General features: G+C 39.9%; 1 protein-coding gene across 1 annotated transcript in view; it reads right to left on the reverse strand.

The window, feature by feature from the left end:
* SPATA16 (spermatogenesis associated 16) overlaps positions 1 to 21072 on the reverse strand; it is a 235750-nt gene that overhangs the window by 143796 nt on the left and 70882 nt on the right. The window contains 2 exon segments of the mRNA XM_036755681.1: positions 8189 to 8257; positions 8812 to 8960. Of these exon segments, the coding sequence (XP_036611576.1) occupies positions 8189 to 8257; positions 8812 to 8960 (218 nt within the window).

Genomic DNA, 21072 nt, shown 5'->3' on the forward strand with positions numbered 1-21072 from the left:
TCTGTCTCCTTCTCCTCTCTGCTCCTCAGAATCACCTTGAATCACAGAATATACAAATTTGGAAGAGACTTTGGTGGCAGGGAGGTCATCTTGTTCAGGTGAAACACAAAAAAAAACCATCTACAGCAACACGCAGTTAGTAAGCACTTACTGTGTACTAGGCACTGTGATAGAATGGGGCTGGGACAATCCCTGCCCTTGGAGATTATATCATGGTGGAAAAGATAAACATATTTCCCTATTAGTCATGTTGTGAAAGAAGAAAAAGAACGAAAGGAAAAAAACACATAAAAATAAAGTAAAAATAGTGTGCTTCGATCTGCATTGGGACTCCATCAATTCTTTCTTTGCACGTGGATGAAATTTTCCATTGTGAGTCTACAAGGGATATTTTAAAAAGTAGTTCCCTCCTCACCTCTCTGTCACCTTGTGGCACCAAAAATGGAAAAAATTTTAGCAAAGAATATATAGATATTTTTTTTCAGGGAGGCAACATGTCACAGTGGGCAGGACAATGGACTTGGGGGGTTAGGAAGATCTGAATTCAAATCCTGACTCCAACCTTTAGAACACTTCTTTCTACATACTTACCAGCTGTATGCTTCTGGGCAATTCTGTCTATCTTTATTAGCCTGTTTCCTTATCTGTGAAATGGGGATAATAATAGCACCTACTTCATGGAGTTGTAAGGATAAAATGAGATGACAAATATAATGTACTTTGCAAACCTTCAAGTACTATATAAATGTGAAGTGCGTAGAGTAAATAGTTTGAGGAGGGCATCTACTGTTGTTGAGATGACGACAACTCATACAAACCCCTTGGGAGAAAAAATCTTATGCCAATAAATAAGGGTAATATAATTTAATGAAATCAGTGTGCAATATAGAGCACTGGACTTGGGAGTCAGAAAGTCCTGGGTTCACACACTTAGTAGCTATATATTTATGGGGAAGTCATTTAAACTCTAGTGCTTGGCACAGAGCCTGGCACTGTAAGAACTTAATAAATGTCTCTTGAATAGCCACTGAGCCTCGGTTTTCTCATACATAGAATGATGACAATCATAGCACCAACCTTATAGGGTTGTTGTGAGGATTGCATGAAATTCCATACATAAGACAATTTCTGAGCCTTAGACGTGCTATATAAATGTGAACTATTATTATTTTACTAATGGGTGGAGGCAGTTTAAGTGGATCCTTGATATGTTTAAGAATCCCAAAGGCCATCTGGTCCAACCTATTCCTGACTGACCAATTAATTTTCCCCTTTACAACACTGATGAAAAGTGGTTGGCTGCCCTTTGCTTAGAAACTTCCCAAGGAAGGGAAATGAAAACCAACTATGTTCCAAGGGAAGCACACTCCATTTTGGCATTGCTCTAGTATTAGGAAGTTTTTATATCAAGCCTTCACCTGCCCCTCCTTTGAAGGGTCATTACCCATCACCTGCCCCTTTAGTGTAGTATTCCTCCTGACTCTGTCCTGGGCCTTCTTGTCTTTGCCCTCTACACTGTTCGTGAACTCATGGGTTCAGTTATCATTTCCATGCATAAGACTGCCAGATCTATATATCTGATATATATCTCTCACCTTGTGTCATGAATCATCAATTGTTTACTGGGTGTATCTTCTGGATGCTCTCTAGGAAAATCAAACTCAGTCTGGCTATCATCTCCTCTCTCTCTGCCATCTTCTCCCCCAAATCCTGCTCCTCTTCCATATTCCCCTATTTCCATGGCAGGTACCACCCTCCTCCAGGTCATTAACGTTACAAATCTGGGAGCCCATGATTGTTTCTTAGTTCTTTCTTCCCACTCTCATATCCAATCAGGGGCCAAGTCTTGGTAGCTCTACCTTCACAATATCTCTCATGTTTGTTAGCTCCTTTCTACTCTTATGGCTACCATACTGGTTTGTAACGTGATATAAATGATGCAAACAAAACTATTTATTTTTAAAATCACAGTTATGGCCTTATTATCAGTTCAAAGTACACTTTTTGGTAACTTCTTGCTACTATGCTTAATAGTGAAAAAGTTAATCTGATTTCTTTCTAAAATGTGTGATTTAATACATGTATAAACCATAAGTCTGGGTTTTTCCTGTTCTATATGTGGTAAAAGTCTTCTTTTGAGTCAAAACAATATATGTGTATATATATACTTTTTTTGACACTAGGACACATGATGACTTTTAAGCTGATTTGGGGGTAATAAGACTGCTAAAGAGATGCAGGAGAACCAATATTTGCATAAAATTAAATAAAGAATTGCTCCAGCAAATGCAAATAAATGCAGAAAGGGAATATTTTAATTTTGATCTGTGATTAGTATCAACCATCACAATATGGTAATAATACAAAAGCTCAATAGGAAATAAAATTCTGCATGCATCAGGTAACTAATGGTTTAAAGCTATTTATAGACTGAGTGCCCCGAATAATTTATTTTTCTCTTTGGAGAAATAGTTATTGATTAGGCTTCAGATTCTGTTTTTTACAGTGGATGACTCTCAAAATATTTTAGTATTAGAATATTATATATAATGCATAATATTTGATGAAATATATAGACTCCTCCCATGCTGTAACACGACAAGCCTGGATTTTACCTAGTGCATTAATAATGAAAGGAATCAAATATTTGACCTTGGTGGATAGCCAATTCAATTAAAAACAGAGAGGCCAAAATGAATTTTGAACAGCAATGAAAAGGAATCTAAGAATTGAACCTAATAAATAATATGGGAGATAAGTCTGACATCCTATAGGGTACATCTTGCTCAGTAATTTTCCTAAGGTCTAGAAGGAGGGCTCATAAGGGTGTTTAGGATTTAAACGGTCCTCTTCCAGTTCCAAATGTGATATGCACAGGAACTCATTCTGAATTCCCTAGCAATCTCACAAACTCGTTCCAGCCTTACTTAAGTCTTTCTGTGTATGTGTCTTTTTTAATCCTTTGCTAACGTGCTATGCTGATGCCCTGTGGCATGAAGGTGATGCTGGGTTCTCCAAGGCCATACCGGCAAGCACCTAAGCTGCGGGGGGCTCTTCCTGGAATCTTCCATTAGGGTATATGTGACAGATGATGTCTGCAATCCAAGGACCTGCCTAGCTAAAAGAGGAAATGATCATTATCAGAAGTTTGTCTACAAGGGGATGGGTGTTTTGGCCATGGCAACCAATGAAACTGATCAAAACATGTGACACCCAGTTATTTGTAACCTCTTTCCACTTCCTAGCTGGAGTGGTTAAAAGAGGGGAAGGCGGTAGTGGTGATAAGAATCACACAGTATTTAGACTATTCAGAACTATTAAGTAAACTGCCAATAATTCACCAAAATAATTAATTAAACTAATTTAAACTGTTCTAAACATGACATCTCTACCCATTGACTAAAAGTGGAAATATTCAAATCCACAGCACACTCCCCGTGTCTGTGATCTCATCTATGTGGTGATTCCCTCTAATAATAGAGATTGTAAGCCATTCACACCTGCCTCTCACGAGAGAGTCTGGTCCACATCCTCACATAGGTCCTGCTTCCCCCACAAGAAGAGTTCAATCAAATGCACACTGGAATTCCTGCTGTGAATGAAACCAGGAGGCAGCTTCATAGAAGGAACTCAGAACAAAGGAATTCACGGGGTTGGTTTCATCATGCACCCAAAGGCAACAAGAAACATCATTTTATGGGCTATATGGTCATCAATCAATTATTCAATCAATAAGCACTTACTAAGATACTGCTATGTATGTCCCAAGCACTGTCCCAGGTTTTGGAGATACGAAGACAAAGGCTAGTTGGTCCTGCTCTCCAGGATCTTAAATTCTACTGGAATGGTCATTATGCTTTGTAATGCTTATCACAAGCATGAGTAAACTGGCTTCTGTCAAGATAGGCAAAGTTTATGTGCTAATGAATCTGTTGTAAAATATAATGGAGCATAAAAATTCTGTGAAGAATTTGACAGGGTTTTCCTAAGTTAGTCAAATTATCTTAGGAAGCTAGGTGGTAGAGTGGTTAGAAAGGTCTGGGCTGGGAGTCAGGAAGACTCAAGTTCAAATCCAGTCATGGATACTTGCTAGCATTTAATACTAGCATTTAGCATACTAAGCATTTAATAAATATTTGTTTGTCAGTCAATATTGATTGGTTGTGAAGTGGGTATGAGGGATGGGAGCAAAAAATATGGTTAGGGATAAAGAAATGAAAGAGATCAAAATGTTGTAAACTACTTGAAAAAGCCCATGTATGTCTATTGCGAAAAAAGGCAGAGGGTTCTGGGAGTAGGATATACTGAACAGCATCACGAACACACACAAACAAAATGAAAATGGTCGGTTTTATTGGAAAGTAAAGTGACTAGTTACTCATATGGGAGTCACTTCCAAGGCGGCAGTCCATGTGTAATCAAATTATCCAGTAGTTGGAGTAGAGGCCAACAGCGACTCCAGATTTCAGCAAGAGACTAAAGATGAGGCTGCATGCATCTCCAACCTGACCTGGTTAGGCAGCATTTTAAAATAGCCAACAGACCAAAGTAAAGACATTCATGCTTCCCCTCTCCATGAGATAGAGAAGTCTAACCAGCACCAAGTTCTATCACTCCCCTGAAGGTCTCTGAGCTGAGGCTAGTGACCGTTTGTTGGGGGTGGGGCCATAGAACATCTGGACCATGTGGCCTTTTCCGGTGAAGAGATTCTGCATTTCTGCTATCAGGAGCTGAAATTCCTTCTCCCAATGCAGATCAGCAACCTACTTGGCAACGTATATAGTATTAAGAAAGCTGACCAGGACATGGACAGCTAAGCGACTTTCTCAGGTATATAGCTATATGACACAGCTATAGCATACTATACGTGTCAGAGGAGGAATTTGAACTCGAGTCTTCCTGTCTTCAAGGTCAGTTATCAATCTGTTACACCACAATGTCTCTCATTTAGCCAAATATTTAAGAAAAAAACCCAAAACGAAAGGAGTAAATGACTCAGTGCATATCTGATAGTAACAGGACATTGCTAATGATCTAGGACCTGAACTGAATAGGAAGAAGAATGAAGAAATGATTGGGGAAAGAAAGCATTTGTTAGGCATTCACTAACTACAAAAATAGTGCAAAGCACTTGGGATACAAACACAAAGGCAAGACAACCCCTGACCTCAAGGAGCTAATGGGGGAGACAACCCACACCAGAAGTTTCAGATGAAGAGGTGTTGGAAAGGTGCCATGGTCTTTAGGCTGCAGCCCCAAAGATGATGTTACTGTATCTTCTTTAATTTCATCTCCAGTGATCAAATCATATCTGTTTCTGATGCTGAACCATTTGACAAGGCCAAGGGCTTTGGTGGTGAGAATTTCTTCTCTGGGTCTTCAAAAGTTGCAGCTGCTGAAGTGTCCACAAAAGATGTTGTCAGGTCACTTGTCCCCAAGGGGGACCTCAAAGGAGCAAGCATCAGTGATGGAGGTAGAGGTACGCTCAGTCCTAGGACTCTCAGACGTATCTTCTCATCAGATATAATTGGTCACTGGCTGGTGTTGATGGTGGTGAGGAAGGTGGGTCCCTTCTTCACTGTGAATAACTTGGATATGTATGGAAAAATGAGCAGTGCCTTCAATGATCCTGAGCCACTTTCTGTTGCAAAAACTTGTTTTTAAACTCAAATATCCTCCCTGGGATTCTATGGGGTTGTCTGTCATGGAGTACCATGATCTCTGAAGAATCAAAATTGTGAGTGACCCAAAAAGGAATGGCGAGATCTGCGGTGTGTGTTAGTAGCCATGCAATGAATAACCACAACCTGTTCATGACAGCATTAATGATCAAGATACACGACTGGGAAAAAAGTGGTCACGGAATAAGAGCAAGCGGTAGTAACAGATAGCCCAAGGCCTACACTAGCTCTCCAAGAATACTCCAACACAGCAAGAAGGCCTCCAAGTGGATTGGGTGGGTAGGTGGGGTCATTCATGGAGTTTATGGAAAGAAATAGGCAAGAATCTCAAGGGATGAGTTGGGCTGCCATACCATAGGGAGGGCACCATCTTGTTGGTGAGATTGTGGACCCATTGAAATATCAGAAGATACTATGGATACTACAATAATGTCCTTCTCTACTACTGGTCACAAAACACAGAACACATAGATGGAAAGTCTCAGAATGATTGTCCCCATGGTCAAGAAGAACTGGAGGACCATGTAGAGTTAGAGTTGGAAGGGACCTTAGAGGTCATTGAGTCCAACACCCTCATTTTACAGATAAGGGAACTGAGACATAGAGAGGTTGAGTGACTTGCTAAGAGGACACATCTATTAAGTGTCTGAGGCAGGATTCAAACTCGGGTCTTCCTGACTCTAAGTCCACACTTCATTTGCCATGCCACTCAGCTGCCAACCTGGACTATACTCCTTCCAAATAACTTCTAATAGACGGGAAAGATAATTTCATGCATCCTATGGGCAAAGTGCCTATTTTGGCAGTTTCTTCAAAACTCAAGAGGAAACGCGCAGCTGAGCACATTGGAACAAATGGCTGCCTCCGGGAAGAGTCAATCACTTGTTACTCAACATCTCAGATGGGATGTTCCTTACATGATCTGTGGCTTGCTTCCTACAAGAAATTCCATTAGAACAAGACATCTTGCATACATTTTTGTGCAAGTAATGAGACTGATGTCAAGCTAACTTTACTGCCTGGACATCATTGGCACCAAATAAAAGCCACTTCAGGTTTTCTTTATGGCAGTGAAGACGCTTAGCTTGGGCTTTCCCTAGCTTGGTGGCCCAGCTAGGTGGCTGTAAGGTTGTAAACTACTTACAGTGGGCTGGCAGAGAGCCCGCTTACATAATGGGCCTTAATGTGGCAGATAATTATGTCTCCCTGAGGCTATTAGCAAAGCAGGTGTTGGGTTTTCATATTGATATAAGTTGTAGGTGATTGTTATTCAACAAAGAACTAGGAAGGGAGGCAGGACAACGGACAAGGGAGTAGTTCATCAGACAGCCTTTCAAGAGCATCTTCTTCTGTTTGGAGGGAGGACATATTCTTGGGACAAAACGGACAGGTGGAATGAAAGCCAGAATTCCAGGGAAGGTGGAGAAATGTTAGGCCAGAAAGGATAATGATACAGGAGTTACTACATGCCACCTGGGGTATAATAAGCAAATTAATGGTTTCCTTCTTTATTTGTTCAGTGGTTCATAGATAAAAGGCACCATCGGTCAAAAATCTGTCTTTATAGGTGTATTTGTGTCAAAGGGAAAGGGCCCGCCATATTTGTTTGGCATTGAAAACCTTCACAACTTGGCTCCAACTAACCTTTCCATCCTTCTTATAAGTTATTTTCCTTCACACAGACCAACCACACTGGTTCTCTTAAGTTTCTCATTCAAAGCATTCCCTTCTCTGGACCTTTGCACAGACTAGCTCCCCATCTGAGGATGTATACCTTCTTCACCTCTGGTCTTCCAATGCCCTCATTTCTTCAAGGCTCAGCTCAAATGATACATCATAATTTTTATGTCTCTGTCCCCCTACTCTCTACAACTGCTGCTATTCTCCTGCTTCCCCACCCCATTACACACACATGACATATATTTTTATGATTATATAGAATATATGTTATATATAACATTTCTATATAAACATATATTATATGCAACACATGTTCATATATTTAAAACATATGTTTACATATTTAAACAAACATATGTTAATATATTACATATGTCTATATATAATACATGATGCACACACACATATATCACATATATATGTACTATGCTCTCTTTCTGCATAGAACGTAAGCTTCTTGAGGACAGGGCTTTTTCTCTGGCTGTCTCCCATGCCTGGGATGCTCTCTCTCCTCTTCTCTACCCCCTGGCTTCCCTGGCTCCCTTCAAGCTTCAGCTAAAATCTTACCTCCTACAAGAAGCCTTTCCCAATCCATCTACACTATCTCCTGTTCTCTCTTTTCTGATTACTGATGTTGTAGCACATGTGCACGTATTTGTCTGCATGTCGTCGCCCCCATTAGACTCAGAGCCCCTTGAGAGCAGGGACTGCCTTCTGCCTCTCTTTGTACTCCCGGTGCTTAGTATAGTGTCTGGCACATAGTAGGAGCTTAATAAACATTTCTCGACTGAATGACTGATAAAATGACCACATAAAGGATCTTCTACCTGAGGATGATATATTGATTGGCAAGGACAAAGCATACCAGAGACTGAGTAAAAACAATAAATTAATCAGGTTTATAGATAAAAAAATTATACAGACCTAGCCACAGGAAAAGTAGATAACCCTTTGAGGGCTTTTAAAATGTTTTTCTTTCCATAGTTTCTCCCTTAGCACAATGCCAACTTCCTACTTCCAGGAAATCTCTGCCATTTTCAAAGGAAATCTGCGGTTAATGTGCTTTGTAATTAGCTTCGGGTATGTTACCTGGAAGGGATTATATCCAGATTACCTAACTCAATAGGCTAGTTATTAATGAGGAATTCACTTAAAACTCATCATAACTCATCAAACCTGAGAGCAATGATCAGAGGGGATGAGAAACTGTGGATAGATAAGCTTTGATTGGTGGAGGAAATAGAGAAAGCCCCGGAGGCAGCCTGTTAGGGGCCAAGGTGATGATCAGGGAACTGAGTGGTAACAGGGATTGTCCAAAGACAGAATGGAGGGAAAACAGAGACAAACTCTGACCATCTTTGCCTAGGGTGTGACAGCCTAATCGCCTCCCTAGGCCACTCTTCTATCTCTCATCTTTGCAGTGATGACTTTTAGATCCATGGTTCTTTCTTACCTGTGAGCATGATTCAAGGCAAGGTCGGGTTTCCTCATCCGTAGATAACAGGTGACAAGCTTTGTCTCAATAAAACTAGCAACACTTGAAATATCTTCAGCAGATGCTTCAAAAGGTTTTCCCAGAGCTGCTCCTTTACTGCAAAGCTAAAAAAAATAACGAAATCAAAGGCTCCTTCAATTTTCTATCATCATGTTTTTAAAAATTTATATTTTGAAAATAGGCAAAAATATATCCAATCCTACTGAACAGGGCAAGTAAAATGCTAATATTTTGTCTGTATAAAAATTGAATAAAACGATTCACATTCACTTATATGATCATAATATACAGCACGACACTCCTTATTGTCAAATATTTCCTGTACAACATATTTTTATGTGTCTGATAGATTTAAAACCATCACCGTTTACTAAAAAATGCCAGTTTTAAAAAAAAGAAACATACAATAAGTAAAGATCTTATCAGAAAACCGGGGATAAATCATTTTAAAAGGCTAGCACTTTTATGGAAACTTAGCTGTGCAATGATCTAACATGCTATTGAGTTTGATTTAATACAAGAAGGGGTATTGGAAGTAAACTCATAGGAACCATTAACATGATCAGTGATTAATTTCAGCCTGAATCATATTCATGAGGATGACATTGACAGAAGAAAAAAAAGTGAAACCTTATTAGAATCAGTGAGCAGAGGCTCTGGTGTCGGAAAATTATTGCTGGGATATCTGGAATCATTAATAAAAATTCCAGGAAGTCCAGTGGCTGCGGAGCAGGATATATACATTGAAGAGGAAGGAGGCTATTATTCCATCTTCTGGGAAAAGCCTGATGCCCAAGAGCTGATCCTTCTCAATGAGGAAGCACAGGTAGGCCAGGGAGCCTCTGCCAAACATGTGCCCCACCTCCACTTTTACTGGATGTCCTAAAAACCAAGGCTGATCCTGGGAGCAAGGACCATGGTCTTTCCTCTTGGAAATATTGCTCCTGTACTCTCCCTGTTAAGTCCTTTCTGCCCATAACAAGCCATCACAAGCCATCACAGCTCATCACAAGCCATCACAACTCATCACAAGCCATCACAACTCATCACAACTCACACATCTTCTCCCAGGGGAATCTACTTGCATTCAAGCTGGGAGCACTACCAACTTGAGAAAAGAAAGCTTCATTTCAAATCCTTCTTGCACACCATATGTGGTGGAAACTCTTGGCACTTCTGTTTAATAATTATCAAGAATGTTTTGGCCTTCAGTCATGCTACTATTCTTAATAATTTTTTAAAACTTTAATTTGTTTATTCAGGCAAAGATTCTGCTCTGTTTCTAAGATTTAGGAAAAGAGGGTCTTAGAGGTAGAGGCCATTTTGTCCATCCTCTACTTTTCATAGATGAGGAAAATGAGGCCCAGAGAGGTTAATAAGTCCATAGATTCAAAGCTAGAGGGAATCAAGCCCCCTGATTTTACAGATGAAGAAACTGAATTACAGAGAGGTTAACTGATTTTCCTGGCATCACAGAGATGGCATCTGAAGAAGAGTCTGAAGCCAGGTCTTCCAGAGAGTAGGGACTGTTTTTTTGTTTTTCTTTCTATCACCAGCACTTTGTGTAGGACCTGGTACCCAGAAGGATCTTAATAAATGCTAGCTACATGACCAATGACTTACCCCAAGTATAAGCTCACACAGTTTAGTGGCTGAGAACTAATTTGACCTAAGATCTTTTGATTCCAAGTCCAGGGCACCCAGGGGTGTGCTGGAGCTAGCTCAAATCAGCCTTTGAGAGTCTATTGTTAAGTGTTTAGTGAGAGCATTTAAATCTTAGAAATCAGCAATGGTACAAATCAAGGCTTTATTTATTGTTTTGTTAATTTTCCAGGCTTAAGAAAAATGATGGAGAAAATATTAATAATGAAGAGTAAACTTAAAAGTGTGTCATGTGCAGATTTCTTTGTGGAGAGCTGGTTATTAAACACTTACCAGCTGCTCGCGCTCTACCCTCAATCCCGACAAATCTCACCGCCACATTTATAACCTCAGTATCATTTAGGAACACATAGCTTTAAGCATTCAGAAAAAAGGCAGCACCTGCTTAGTGTCTGAGCTACTAGATTTTACCAGTCAGTAAAAATGGGGTCTGCTGTGGAAAGGCAGGGCCATGCTAGATTCTCATGCCCGGCACTTAAAATTTCCTTCAGGAATTTCTCAGAAGACTGATCAGGAATTGGTTTTTAACCATCACCTATAGTAAATAATTGATAAATGTTCACTGAATTTAATTTTCATTAATTTATTTAATAAACTTAGCAATTTATTGGGATAAATAGTTTTTAGTGTTTTCTCTCTCACACACATAAGCGCGCGCACACACACACATACACACACATATTCTGGCTTCCAAAATGGAGATAAAGCAACTTACAGAAATGAAACAATTTCTCACAGCGAATTAGGGTGATTAAAAAAATAAAAGAAAAATCAGTTAAAAGGAGCAGAGAAACAAATTTTAAGAGGCACTTGAGATGAGATTGTTATTGTATTTGGGCAATGAATTTGGCTGAGTTTCTTAAAGGTTAATGTGAAAAGGAAAACACATTTTACATATTTTTTCATGTTTCCTAGGGTAACCAGAGCAAAAAACCCAAACCAAAACAACAAAAACAAAGGATTTCATCTGTAGAATGTAAGTTCACTTAAGGCAGGGACTATTTCAATTCCTCCTTTTTATCTCTGGCGTCCAGCACTATGTCTGGCACATAAAAAATGCTTGTTGAGTTGAACTGAATTACATTTTCAGAAAGAAACTTTCCCCAGGAAATGCATCTGAGGAGGAATTTATCATATGAATGATTATCTAAAAAACATGGGGTGACCTTGATCAATCCACCAGCATTTATAAAGGGCCTCTGTGCTAGGCATCAGTGACGCATAGTTAGACACAAAACAATTCCTGTTCTCAATAAGCATACTTTCTATCAAGAGAGACAACATGTACATATATAACCATATACTAAGTGAAGAGATAAAAGGTAATTTTTTTTTGTAGGAAGGAGGGAAGAAAAAAGGGACAAAATCTTTAGCTGTAGTTTTGCAAATTACAGAACTGTTATCAAATGTATTGTGGAAATAGTGTTAAATTGCAATTCAGCGAAAACATTTCAGTTTGAAGGCCGAGCTAATAATCTCTAGGTACATTGCCTTCAGATGGTTTAATTTAACAAGGAGTGGGACCTGGAGAAGCTAAATAAATGGCCAGTTAACATGTCTATATGACTGTGTATCTGAAATACCAGCTTAAGTGGAAACAGCTAGAATGTTATTAATTTTTGTGTGAATTATTAGACATGGACCCATGCTGTTAGTTAAAGGCAGAGCTGTCTGTGCATTAGATAGCAGGGATAATATTTATTCTGTTGTGGAAGTCTAAGAGCCTCTGGTCTGGACAAAGGGTCAGCCCACTTCCAAATGGACATGGGCTACAAGGATGCCCATGGTCCAGCAGTTTTCTCAAAAAACAAAACAAAAACAAAAGGACTCTAATAATTTGAATGGGTCAAAACAGGTGGATAAATACTCAATTGAGAAAAGACAGTTTAGTTCCATAAAATATGAAATTAATCAATCAACAAACATTTGTTAAGCACCTAATATATGCACAGCGCTGTGGTAAATGTTGGGAATGGCAAAAATGCCTACAAAGGAGGTCACAGTCTAATGGGGGAGACAACATGCAAACAAACATATACAAAGCAAGCTATACACAGGAAAAATAGAAAACATTTAAAAGAGGGAAGGCACTGGGATTAAGAGGGGTTGGGGAAGGCTTCCTGCAGAAGGGGGGATTTTAGTTAGGATTTATAGGAAGCCAAGGAAATCAGTAATCAGATTTGAGGAGGGAGAGCATTCCAGGACATCCAGAGAAAATGCCCAGGGCTGATAAGCAATAATGAGGCACATGTATGTACTTCCAGAGGCAACTGATGAGTTGCTTGGTTTTGCTTTTTTTTCCCTGTTACAAGGGATGAGCCACTGAGTGGCAAATCAGGCAGGGCTCTATTAAGAAATTAAAGGGAAATAAACATCAATGAAGACAATACTGACAATGCAAAGAAAAAAATGGCACCATGGATTCTCATAGTTTCCCCATGGACTACTGTAGAAGGACTGGTTCTGAGGCAAACTTAGATTTGCTCTAAGGAAGATCTTCCCGAGCTGTGCAAAAATGAGTCGGGTTGACTTGGGCATTAGTGGGGTAACCCTCACTGGAGGTCTTCAAACAAAGGCTAGACAACTACTTGTCCATCTTCCCCTATCCTCAAGTACAATGTTAGAAATTGCAAAGTAATAGCAGTTCACATGAGAGGAACAGTGTTCACGTATGAGAGGGATTAGAAGTGTCCGAGGTCCTTTCCACCTCTGAGATACTGTGTTTCTGTAGGTAGAAATGCATACTGATGGGCTTCTAGAATGAAATGACCTGAAAAATACACCCCTGTATAGATAAATGAATTTACCAGCTGGAAAGGCGAATTTACTATTGTCCATTGACCTGCTGGAAGATGTCTCCCAAACTCCCAGGCTTGAGTACCGGGGCTCTTTCTGTCAACGATTCAACACAGGTTCAGTTGCTGCCTAGGTGTGCTGTGAGTGTGGAGAAGATGAAGTCAGGTAGTCTGCAGATTACCTGCCTCCTCTTTCAGGAAGACATGATTAGCTCATTCAAGATCCATCTCAGTTTTTTTTAAGTATAAGCTGAAAAGAAGCCCTGGCTAGGATACAGGTCCATTTTGTCTTTTTCAGTATTGGGATCTGATTTGTTCTAATTCCTGCCCATTTTGCTTTGAGAGACTGATTTTATGATGTGCCATGCTAATACACCAGCCAATGTACGACACCTAGGGAGGGGGTTCTTAACCCTTTTTTATTTGTGTCATGGACCCTGTGGGGAGTCTGATGAAGCCTATGAATCTTAGAATAATATTTTTAAATGACTGAAAGAAATGCTGAATTACAGTTGAAGATGAGTGAAAAATAAAGAGGTAATCCCAGGTTATGGCCTCCTGCACTATAGGAAAGTCTCAAGGTGACTATCAAGGGATGATTTACGGGAAGGCATGGACAAGAACTCTGTATGGTGAAAAGGAGTGGAGAGGTTTTGGACTTGTCTAGTGGAGGGACTACTTCACATGAATGAATGGATAGACAGACGGATGGATGGATGGATGGATGAAAAACATTCATTAAATGCTTATTATGTGCCAAGCACTGGGCTAATCTGGGGATACAGATAAAAAATAAAAAGGATGAGTGAAGCCATGGGGACTAGATCGACACACCGACGCACTCTTTCTAGTTGCAGTGATGTGCTAATTTAAGATTCCGGGCTAGGGATGTGTAGGGTATGTGTTGGAGGGATTGCTGAGCATTTAAATGGCCAAGGAGTCTCTCCACAAGAGTGGATGGAGCCTGCCTGGACACAGAGTGGGTCTAGCATCCACCAATCAGTACTTCCCAGGTCTTTTAGTCTTTGTTTGGGGATTCTTTCTTCTTTAATTTGTCCAGTGATTTACTTTACACATTTTTAGCAAATTCCTTTTGGCTTTGGTGAGTATTGCTTTATAATATGAGCGGAGGTCTGGAATTGCTGCTATTTGGGCTTTGTTACCACATGTTTTTATTATTTCCCCTGGAACCATGAAGGAGCTAGGTGGTACAGTCGATAGAGAATGTGTTTGGAGACAGGAAAACCTCAGTTCAAGGTCTGCTTCAGGCACTTATTAATTGTCTAATCCTGGGAAGTCAGTTGACCTCTCTCAGCCTCAGATATCTCATTTGTAAAAATGAGGGGATTAGGTTCAGTGACCTCTAAGGTCCCTTCCAGCTTGGAATCTATGCTCCAATGACCATTTTTTTTTACTCCAAATAGTAATTTTTTTTTGGTTTAGCTCTACAAGCTTAATAGGTCAACAAGTATTTATTAAGCACTTACTGTGTGCCAAGAACTGTGATACATGCTAAGATATAAAGTATCCCCTTGGTAGTCTGACCGATATGGCATTAAATCCATAACTTCATTTAGGTAGCATTACCATTTTTATCATTTTGGCATTGCCCAGCCATGAGCACTAACTAACCCCTTCAAATATTTAAGTCATATGAAACCTGACACTTACATTGAAACTCTATAGTTTGGGACATGGATGAGTCCTTCTTATGGACTCGACTGATGAGAAATTTATAAGCAGCACCTTAACCAACTAATCTCCCTTGCCCATCTTCCCCTATCCCCAAGTACAATATTAGAAATTACAAAGTAATAGAAGTTCACATTTGCATTGTGGTTTCTAGTTTACAAAATAATTTCTTCACAACTGTGAATTAAATTGTGAATTCTTCACAATTGTGAAGCAAATTCTCCACAATGTCATGTAGGCAGGTCAAATATTATTATCTATATTTTATAGAGGAGGCAACTGAGATCTGAGGAGGTTAATGTTTTGCTCAAATCCATACAGAAACATTGCTGGGGCTTGAACACAAGTCTGCTAACTCCAAATCCAGCAGTCTTAGTCTCAGTCTCTCTCTCTCCCTCTTTCTCCCTGTCCCTTTCCCTCTCCTTCCTTCTTCTTCCCCTTCCATCCCTTTCTGTTTCTCTCTTTCCTTTCCTCTATCCTTTCTCCCTCTCCCTCCCTTCATCTATTTCTCTTCCCCCTCATCTCTCTCTGCTCTCTTTTCTCCCCTCCCCCTCCCTTTGTCCTTTTATCTTTGTCTCTTTCCCCCTTTTCCTTTCTCCTTTTTTCTTTCTCTTCCTCTCTCCTTCCCTTAATTTATTTCTTTTTCTCTTCCCCCTCTCTTCCTTTCCTCTCCATTCTCTCTCTCTCTCTCTCTCTCTCTCTCTCTCTCTCTCTCTCTCTCTCTCTCTCTCATCTCTTTCCCTTCTCTCTCCTTTTCCTCTCCTCTTTTCATGGATGCTCCTTTTTCTTTTATTCCTTCACTGCCATTTCATAATAACTCCCTCTTCCCCCATAGAACCCTCCCTCATGACACCTAAATACAGTCAAGCAAAAACAAATCAGCACATTCACACAGCCTTAATTGTTCTCAGACGTTTTCTCGATAAAATAAATCAGAGCACAGCAGGAATACAGAGTGGAAACAGTTGTACAATGAGGAACATAGATGAGGGCCAGAAAAAAAGTGATAAAGAAGGAAGCTTCAGAAGAGGGGAGAGTCTCGTCATAGGATGACTTCTAGCCCAACCCCTTCATCTTACAGAGAGAGAAACTGAGGCCCAGAGAGGTTAAGTAAGGAGCCTGTGATTTCATGGGCACAGGGAACTCCCAGTGAGGAAACTTCTTTTGCCAATGCCTAATGGCATCTGCTCCGAAATGTAGTGTCAGAAGATTGCCTGAGGCACTGAGTTAAATGACTTGTCCGTAAGTGTCAGACCCAGGTGTTCCTAAATCTGGGGCCAGCTTTCTATCACTATGTCACAGTACGTGTCATCTGTCTTACACAGAGTAAAAAAATAACCAATACTTATTGGATGCCATTAAATTGATCAAAGTGCAATATAAATTAAAAGGGCTCTGAGAGACTGTTGAACATCTATCTGGTCTTAAGCAAATTACTCGCCTCTTCCCATCTCAGTTTCTTCATATGTAAAATGGGGATAATAATTCTTGACCTCTCTACTTCACAGACTTATTGTGAAGAAATCACTTTGTAAACTGTATGTCGCGATATAAACGTGAGCTATCACTATTTGGAAATTTCTGGCATTGTCCTGGAGGGGGACAATTAAGGTCTTCTGTGTGCCCATCGATCTCACCAGAGCAACATCAACGTCAAACCCAAAGTGGAATGGGTTGTGTTGGAAGATGGAGGTTTTCCCTCGATGGAAGTCTTTAAGTAGAGCCTGGATAAGCCCTCATCAGGTGCTGTGCACAGCAGTCATGGCTGTTGAGATCCCCGTCAGCTCTGGGATTCTGTGTCCCTGATTTAATAAACAATCCATAAACAGGAACTCTTTATCCTGTTTAACAGTAACACCAAATATAGGCATGAGTACATGTTTATTGATATGACTATATTTGGGGAAAATAATACCGAGAAAAGTATTTATATTAGTTCTGGATAAAGTGGAGTCTAGATGTAACCCTTTATCTTGGAATTCAGTAAAGTATGAAGAGCGTATCTCTCTACCTGAGTCCACTTTCTTGAAGGGTTTGAGATAGAGAAGAAGAAAGCTAGGCATAGTCTTACATTTGGTCTAGACTGGGAAAGAACAGATTTGAAATGGTTCAGAGGATGGATACGTAGGATCTACAACTTAATGAGGTGAGAGAGCTCAGGAGGGACGGGAAACTCTCAAGAATTATTTTTTTAAAATGACCTATTTTGTTTTTACATCATGTACATTTACCAATGTATCCCTCCCAGTTCTAAGAGTTCTATATAACAAAGAATAAGAAAGAGGAAAAAATGGTTTGGCAAAACCAAGCAATATTTGGAAAAGTCTGATGATGTACAGTATTCTACATTCACTGTCCCTCACCTCTACAAAGAATGGAAAGAGATGCCTCCTCCTGCCTGCTCCTTGGGGCCATGCTTGGTCACTGTAATTTCACAGAATTCAGTTTCTATTGTTGTTCCTTCCATTCATACTCTTGTGGTCATGGTATATATTATCTTCACTTCGCGTCAGTCCATATACGTCTGCCCCATGCCTCTCTGCAGTCAGCATTTCTTACAACATCCATCCACATACCACTGTTTGTTTAGCCATGTCTCAGTCAATGGAAATCTACCTTTTCCCTCCAGTACAAAAGTCACTGCCATCAATACTTTGGTGCATATAGATCTCCCTTTTAGCCAACAATGGAATTCTGAAGACGATAAGGAAACAACTCCTATGAGGAGGGAAAACCAGAAAAGACTGAAGTAGATGAATGGAGGACTCACTGAAGAGTTAAGATTTAAAAAAATATGTACCAAAGTTAAGGGCAGCTAGATGGTGTAGTGGATGGAGTGCTGGTCCTGGAGTCGGAAAGACTCAACTTTGTGAATTCAAATCTGGTCTCTGATACTTACTAGCTGTGTAACCCTGGGCAAGTCACTTAACCCTGTTTGCCTCTGTTTCCTCCTCTGAAAAACAAGCTGGAGAAGGAAATGGCAAACCACTCCAGTATTTGTGCCAAGAGAATCCCAAATGGGGTCACAAAGAATCTGAAAATGACTAAAATTGACTCAACGACAATGATAGAGGCAATCAGGATTTGAATCCAGATCTTTTGACTCCAAATCTATCATGTTTTTCTCTGCACCACAATGCTAGAATTCTCTAAGTATCCGACATCCTTAGGTAAGTAACTCTTACTGAATCCCTCAAATTGTATGGATCCTAACACAAATCCTCAGCCTATCTCTTGGGGGCTTAGTGTCACTAGGGCCATTTGGAATTCTGGGATACAGGCTGGAGTAACTTCCAAGGCCCACTGGGCTATGCTGTGAGGGTCACCTAAGAACTCATCACCAATCATTGTGGTTAATATTGCAATTAGAAAGCCCTGTCCATTTCCCCCAAAAGGCACTTTGGGGATGCAATTATACTTAAAATTTTATTTGTAGAAATTCAGAGTAATAACAATGGAACTTGCTTTATTCTAATGTGATTTTTTTTATTACTGAGTTAAAAAATTTCTAAGCCTAATTAAAATAATTCTATCTTCTAAATGAAACAAGTGACTTTGAGTCTTTTGACTCCCATACAACTCAATGTCATCTCCTAAAGACACATCCATCATAATAAGCTCTCCTTGCCCAGAACTCCTTTTACTGTCAGATGCTCAAGTGTCTGCAAACAACCTTCCATCAGGGACCAATGCCTCTGATGCATGCCCAGACCTCAAAGGGAGTAAGTGCTTTGTGAGAGAGCTCCAATTGTTCATATCAGGAGTAAGTAGGCCTTCAGCCTTAATAATAATAGAGGCTCTGTCTGAACACACCTTGAGAAAGGGAAGGATAAATGGATGGTCTTCCTACATTGGCAATCTCTGTAGGGCTGAGGGTTTCAAGGGTGGGAAAGGAATATAAATGATCAATCTCATCTCACGGAAGAGAAAACTCCCTGGAAATGAACTGCAGCCCAGTAGTGAAAGGCGACTCTAGTTTTTTTAACATCCTGCTAAAATGGATCAACAGACAAACTGGAGACTGGATGAAATCAATATTTGTGGGAACCCTGGCTTAGAGATCAAGCTTGATGAAAGAAAGGAAGTTTTTGGCTGATTTTCTAACATATCACATTGTTTCTTGGTCCCCGGGTATTTCAGGAACAAATGTGACTTTTGAATTAGAGCAAAAATGGATGAGAAAATGCAGATCTTGGTGTGATGTGGCCACCAAGAAAGCTAACATCATCTTAGGCTGAATCAAGAGAGGCACAGCATCCAGGAATAAGGAGCCAGCAGTACCGCTGTACTGTGCCCTGGTCATATCACACACACAGTGCTGTGCTAAGCTCTGGGAACCATATCCTAGGAACAATAATAATAAGGGGCAGAATGGGCAGGAAAGGGACAATCAGGAGTGCATGCCAATTAACGGTCACTTGGAGAAACTGAGGATCTCAGCCCGGAGAAGAGGACATGGGACAGTGGAGGACACAATGGCTGTCTCCAAGTATTTGAAGGATTTTCCTTTGGAAGAAAGCTTAGACTTCTTCTGCTTGGTCCCAGAAGCCAGAATGAGGAGCAATTGTGGAGGAGTTCAATTCAATTCGACAAACATTTATCAAGCTTCTACTGTGTTTATTAAGATGAGGAGAGCTCATTATGCTGCATGTATCTTTATGAGTTGTCAAAGTACTTAAAGTTACTTACTTCATTTAGAAGCCAGAATTAGCTCCTACTGTGTGCAAGGCATTGGGGATAAAAAAGAAAGATAAAGAAACTTAAATAGTCCCTTCTCTCAAGGAGTGACATTCTAATTCAGGTGTGTGTGTGTGTGTGTGTGTGTGTGTGTGTGTGTGTGTGTGTGTGTGCATGTGAGGAATATAAGTGAACGAGGAGCAGAGGGTCAAAGATATAAGGATTAACATCCTAACAGAGCTATCCTTAGAGAGTATGCTTCCTAGGAACCTATTGGAGACCCAATCGTTTGAGGTCTTTAAACAGAGAGCGGATGACCATCATTGGGTAGATCTCATGGGGGATTCTTTTTTTGAGTTACGTGTTCTAAGTGGCTGCTGACTCTCTTCCAGTTCTGAAATTCTGTGATTTTATGATTTGGACAAAGACATGTATGAACAGAGGCCACATATGCTATAGACACCATTCTACTACAAGGTTGAACACATCCATAAAGCAAACATCAGCCAAGCCTACTCTCTATCATACTGATCACAGCAAGAGTTCAAAAAATGTGCCATATCAAAGTCTCCAACCAAACCCTGTAAAAAGGACTGTACAACTTAATTGAATTCAACAAGTATTAATAAGCAAATCTTAAAGCTCTATCCAAATGTTGGTTATTATTAACCACTGATATAGGCTTAAGTTACTATGCTAGGGAATGGAGATATAAGGACAGAAATGAGACCCCCTCTGACCTCAAGGACCAATAGTACTAGCACAGCTACATGCCATATGACCAGCTAATGGAATGCCTATAAACCAGTCTTTTAAATCAGTAATATATAGATATAGAAATAGGTACATTAACAGAACGATATAAAAAAAGAAATTCTGTGCATAGCCTCTCAGTGTCTACCATTTGATGTTGGTGTAATCTGAGAAGGCATCGAAATATTCCTTTCTTCTACAAGGTGCCCCTAAAGTCTAGACACATAGGAAATCTCATTAACATCTCATTAACCGTTTCGCCGAAGACTGTGTTGTTCAGCAACTTCTTTTTCTGGGGTATGCTAAAGGAGAAGGTGTACTCAATGAAAATCACAGATGCAACACACTTGATTGAACACATAAAGAGTGAATGTGCTAAAATTGATAGCAATGAGGAGTTATTGCATCGAGTTCATGTGAATCTTGCAAAGCGCATCAACCTTTGCATCACAAATGATGGAAATCATATTGAAGATGTTATTTGTTAATACTACAATTAAATAAAATGTTGTCGAAAATTTCATTCATTTCATTTCTTGAAAATATGCATTTTTTCCTATGTATCCAGACTTTAGGAATACCCTGTACAGTGGAAGTAGCCTTCCCAAACTGGCATCCTTCATCTATACAGTTGATT

Source organism: Trichosurus vulpecula, chromosome 4, assembly GCF_011100635.1.
Source record: "Trichosurus vulpecula isolate mTriVul1 chromosome 4, mTriVul1.pri, whole genome shotgun sequence".
Classification (NCBI taxonomy): Eukaryota; Metazoa; Chordata; class Mammalia; order Diprotodontia; family Phalangeridae; genus Trichosurus; species Trichosurus vulpecula.